The following is a 6,000-nucleotide window of genomic DNA, read 5'->3' as shown; positions in this document are numbered from 1 at the left end:
CATTCTAAGTAAGGACCGGTGTCATACCAGTCTGCTTACTCCCCTCCTTCCTCTTTCTTCTGTCGGTCCATTGAATTATGAGGATCTCGACATCTGAAAGAAAGCATGGAACACAATGGTCAGCTCGGAATCAACTAGAAGATTTGGACTTCACAAATGAACTGGGCCTTCTATCCCATACACAAAACACAATCGTTCAAAACCTTGGTCCTTAAAACGTTTAAGAGACTGGGCTAAGAATGTCATGGTGAAATTGTGGAGTCAGGACAAAGTGATGCTATCAACGAACTCTTCAATGAATTCGTAAACCTGTATTCAAACGGAGAGTAACATGAAAAATTGCGACAATCTGGTTGAGTCCCTAGAAGTAAAATGTCTGAATCCAAAATGAGTAGAAAAAACGTAAAGTTGCCACAATTATTAAGAGTTTGAAAACGCGTTGTCCAGTTACACGTTTTGTGATCGAAATATACCAACCTATTCATATCAAAAGTCAGAAGCGAAGGGGTTCGAAGATATATTTGTTGGGCTATAGATATATCGAGGTGACCAGTTTGAACTGACTAGCGGTCGTACGAGATGTGAAACATAGCGAACTCACTCGTGATCTGGTGTGAATGAGTGCCTTCAGTTAGGTGAGTCCATGAAAACTAATGCAGTCAGCATCAGATGCCGAAGACTTAAAGGACTATTTATTTTGATGATTTATTTACTTCTATAGGCGTTTCTTACAGATGGTTCAGAAAACTAACGTTAGTTTCCTTTCACGGAGTTACAACCATGTAACACATATGAAAACAACGTTTATTCTATCGGCTTCGAATAACTGAGAACATTATGGTCTGCGGATAAATTCATTTCTACTCATCTACTTATGAACAAGTGTAGAGTAGTAATGTTAAACAGCACTATGGTGAGCATTAAAGATTATTTGTGTACAGTATTTGACACAAATTCAGTGCTTTGGTGTTTTTCGCTGAAATTCCGCAAAATGACAGAAAGCTTTCTAAAAAATAACCACAAAAAATTTTTCCTCAAGACTTTGACTGATGGGTTAATATAACTTATCGTCTGCAGTATAAACTAAATACTTGAAACTGAAGAACTTAAAGACCGGAGTAGGTGATCAACTCTCATATGATCGGCATCTCGTCTTGAAGTTATCAAATTGGTATTACGTCAACGTTACTATGGCTACGTTGCCGTGAATTTTCAAACTTATTTTCTTCCAGCACATTCGAAAATTTATATTTTAAATGATCATTCAGGGTCTGTCTGAGTGTTTACGCTCAATGTTCTCGCTTTAAATTGCCCAAAACTACCGATCTATTTTCATTCTGAAGAAATAAACCAACATCTTGATTTAACGCGTCTGTCGGCAACTGTGAATTAAATTAATATGTCAAACTCGTAAGCAAATTAACTTTTTAATATTCAGTTTGTACAACAATATCTGGAGAGATACTCAAGAAAAACTATCGGATATTTTAGCTCGCGAACCGAATCCAGAAACTCAAAAGCTTGAAAAGGTTTGTGTATCAATATTTAAGCATACCAACTGATTTTCAGGATCGTGCCATAGCTTTTCAATCACTAGCCACGTTTTATATCAAGTACATTCAAATTTTTCGAAGCTTGGAACGATGTTATGATCAGATTGTCCACCCTCAAAAAAGACGTCTTCTTAGAACCCTCCTGGATTCTGTAATTGGGAGGTTTCTGGAGATGAAAAAGGAAATGGTGAAACTGGAACTTTCTGAATATCATTATTTTGATGATATACTAATAGATTTAAAATTAACGCCGAGTGACGTTGAAATACCAATACCAAAGTACTTTTTAAATGAAAATTTTAGAGCGCTAAGAGATAGAGAGCAATTTTTGGATCATCTAATATCAAGCACAAAAACGGATGAAACAAAGGTATCAAGATATCTAACTATATGCTTAATAAGTAGGTTATACTTCACAGTTACTAAGGTTTGCTAAGTTACCTAGGCTCTGCAAGGCATAGAATAAGAGAAGAAATATTCTTAACTATCATATCCTTCTGACTGTTCCGCTAACCAACATTAAAGGTTTTCTGTTCTATTTAATGATGTTGAAGATTTTGTGTGAGGAAAACCGGATGAAAGTCACATTATGACTTAACAAATCGCTTTGATTTGAAACATTAAGTAGGTGGAGTTCTCTATAATTGGGTATTTATATCCGCCATATGCAATTTATATTTGGCACGAGGTTACTGTTTGAGGTTTTTGCGTAAGCGAAGACACTTATTTCAAGAGTACCTTTTCAATCATTCTGACGATTACTTATGAGTTCATCACCGGTTTCACCACTTGTTGCAGTTTGTTACGTCTTGCTCTTGTGTAATGGCAGTTTTATTTACAAAATTCCCCAGTGCTTTACACAAACACCTGAATTGTCGAAAAATCCGTGATACAGTTGAAGAATCTATTTTCTGGGAAATGGGTTTCATAACTTCTGCGATGTAATCTTTTATGGAATCTGAAGCATAGAAATATACAATTCGTGACCTATGCGGTACGTATAACTATAACTCTGACATTTGTAACTTCACTATTACATACTATTCATGGAATCCGGTGGAGTGATTTCGAGGTAATATTCAACCATTTTTGAATATCAGATGATAATTACAGTAAAATCATCTTGTTACTGGTTAGCAATTTTCAGGAAATACATTACTTGCACATGTTAATAATAATTGGAAGCTGTTGAGAATGCTTATTATTTATTGTTATTCATATTGCATTTTATTTGCTACTTGTTTATACAGTTTTGTCCTGAAATGACTTCCTATTAGCTGCTATGTATTTGCTGTAATTCATCGCTCTCTTGATTTCTTATCTATCAACCGGATAGATTTTCGACTCGAGTGACCCAATTACAGTCACAGTATTATAATAGGCCATGATATTGTTGGTTACGCTTTAGTCATTGGAGTAAGAAGCATGAATCTACTCAACTCGATTTGATGAGACTCTAATGATCATTACGTGATGAAGTCGTATTACAGAGTGCGCAATAACAAAATGTGAAACCTAATGAAAAACGGAAAATTATTCAAACAAAATATTCAAGCAAAATGTTTTTTAACCACTCGTCCTATTTTATGCCTAACAAGTCAAAAATGTAGTCGTCAGAGTTGTATAATCATCAGTTTATTTCCACTGCAACGAAATTTAGCTCTGGATATGTTCCCAAAAAATAAAGCGTTTCTTTTTAAACACAAATCGTTTGTCAATTTAGCATATTCACTTTCCAGACACTTTTCACAGTTATTAGAAATAACGTCTCATCAACATTACGAAATCAAATCAACTGGAGACCAAGCTCATTTGTTAACTCAAACCAAACTGTATCCTTAAAGTACATTCAAATTTAGTCAAGTGATGTTTAACTCAGTATATATTGGTTGCCAAGTATGTACCATGCTTAGTTTCCTGTAATATTTGTTATCAAAATTGAAATATTAGCGGTGGAACGTAGGCGTGCGTCAACAATCATGAAGAAAAATTATTGGCATCTAGTTCAAACAGGATTATAACTAAAATAGAGGTAAACGTGATCGAGTTATTAGGTTAATGACCAAAACTAATGATAAAAACCGATGTGGCTCAGGAGAAACTCATTTGTTTCAGCTTACTTACTAAAATATCTGCTGTCTAATTCAAAAATAAGTGTTTTTCTATTTAGGAAGTAGGTTTTTATTGTCACTCTCCCATTTTGACAATTTATATAGACATGAAGTAAGCTGCTACCTACAGCTGATCTAATCGCATATTATTACGTAGTATGTCTCTAAATTGTTTGTCTATTATTGCAATTTAATCGTTTTGGGAAGCTACTTTCAAAGTGACTTGTTAAATACTGAATACATAATTGACCATACTAACCCTCTAAGCGAACTGGAATAACTTTTAACTGAACGGTCTATTTCTTCCGTTTACGTGGTTAAAATCTTATTCCACTCATCGAGAAAATATCTTCAGGTGCCGAGTTATACGACTAATAAGACTACAAAAAGTCGTTTGCGCATTTTGATATAATACAATAACCCCTTTCGGCCACATCACATAAATCAGTGATTGATACGTTGTATTTGCGCCTTATTCTTAGTGTAGCCATGTTCGTTCATACGCTACCTATTAAAGATAACTCCATATTCACAAGGGTAATGACTATTACAAAGTATACTCTAAGAAATGTGTTGTACTCTAAAGTTATCCCGCCCCTAACCATACATTCTGCTTCCATTATGTGCTCCGCATTATCGAAATCTCTGTGACAAATTTTCGGTTTGAGTAATTTTTGATGAATCGTTTCACGAATAATGAACTTTTATTTCTGTAAGACGTCAGCTCTCACGTTGTACTGATCTGATCATGCCAAAACATTGATGTACATTCTGTCACTATATTTAGGCTCTGTATAAAATAAAGCTTAGCAAATAGAATTCACAGTTTTCTGAAGTAAAGTTTTCAATAGAAGTTTCCTTGTGTTATCACCTTATAGTCTATAAGACGTGTAAATGAGTATTTCATTTAAATTTCAACCCTGGGCAATGAAAAATCAGCTCAAAACTGAGCTTTTGTAACGCCACAAATTTCATAACGCTTGATGATCCATTTTAGGAGATTTTGTTTGATATTTGCTATAAAAGAGATAGCTGAATTAATGCACTGTATTTCTTTAACCATTCAGAATAAACCAAATTCTAAAAAGAGTCGATTAATTACCATTAACTAACTGATAAATCTTGTATTTATTTGCTAGATCAGACTTATTGAGAAGTGTTTTGTTGATAGTCGTCAATCTAGTATACACGTAAGCTTGTTTAACCCAGTGAACACATTTTTGTGCAGATGAACTTTGTGATTAAAACATCACGAAATCGTTTTATTGCCATCAAAAGCAATTCAATACAAACTACTACAAGTAAACTGAATGAATTTAGCGCTTAACAGTTTGACTCCAAACTAGGAAGTTTTCTGCTACGTCAATATTATTTTTAATCTATATTTCAGGATGAGGGGATATTGATGTCAGTTGATCAGGCTATACTCCTCATTCAAAGACATGAACGCGCACGTCAAGGCAGGATAAGAGCCAGATTTATGAAAGAAATTCGTCGGCTGGAAGAATCGGAAAAGAGTAAAGGTGGCGAGAGGAAGTCTTATACAACTGATGAGGCTGCAATTATTATTCAAAAGGTATCATCATTTATTTGCACCAGATTAATGGCATTACTACAAACCATGTGACCTGATTTTGGTCTTGTTAGTATTTATCTTCTTTGAATCATGGAAATAAATGAAAAATGTGTTTTTGCATAAATTAATATAGCTTGAGGAAATAGTGAGGAAACCTGAAGGCACTTGGTTAAAAATTGGTTATTTTAAACAGAGTGGTAAGGTCAGATTATCAAATAGTTTAATCATTAGTCGTCTATCAAAATTTTAAGTTTGTTGATTTCACAAGATTTTCAAAAAATCATTCTTCATAGGTCAGATCACATGTTGAAAGACTAGTAGTTTACATGGTGTTGTAACTGTTTTACAACTGAAGATATCCATCAGCTATATTAAAATCATTCAATTGAGCGCTTTAAGAAACTGAGTTTTCACGCTAGAGTAACTACTTTCAGCTGTAAGATAAGGTACTATGGTAATAAAAAGTGCACCACTTGACGACCTGAATTTTATCAACCATATTGCAAATGATAATCTTTTTGTTGGCTTACAGAGCTAGCATTTTGAGGTAAAGCACTTGTCAAAGATGTTAGATGAGTCGATATGTACTGGTCCATATGATTCGCAGTTATGTCTATATAAATCCATCACCTATTTAGCGAACTCTAAGAATCCAACTCACAGAATTCACTACTGTGACCTCGTTCTAGATCGACAGTAACCGACTTAATAGCTTATTGTCGTATCACGCTTTGCACCACCCTAATGCTTTATGTACCTA

The 6,000-nt window shown here is 34.4% G+C and overlaps 1 protein-coding gene across 1 annotated transcript in view; it reads left to right on the top strand.

Moving 5' to 3' along the window:
• The first annotated feature begins 1,029 nt into the window (after positions 1–1,029).
• The window catches only part of IQCA1 (Dynein regulatory complex protein 11), a 39,802-nt gene continuing 34,831 nt past the window's right edge, over positions 1,030–6,000 (top strand). The window contains exons 1-4 of the mRNA XM_051213392.1: positions 1,030–1,410; positions 1,439–1,529; positions 1,570–1,923; positions 5,055–5,240. Of these exons, the coding sequence (XP_051069369.1) occupies positions 1,400–1,410; positions 1,439–1,529; positions 1,570–1,923; positions 5,055–5,240 (642 nt within the window). The 5' untranslated portion in view covers positions 1,030–1,399. The remainder of the gene's footprint in view (positions 1,411–1,438; positions 1,530–1,569; positions 1,924–5,054; positions 5,241–6,000) is intronic.

Source organism: Schistosoma haematobium, chromosome 3 (assembly GCF_000699445.3).
Source record: "Schistosoma haematobium chromosome 3, whole genome shotgun sequence".
In the NCBI taxonomy this organism is placed as follows: Eukaryota; Metazoa; Platyhelminthes; class Trematoda; order Strigeidida; family Schistosomatidae; genus Schistosoma; species Schistosoma haematobium.
This window is presented reverse-complemented; position numbering and strand designations above follow the sequence as displayed.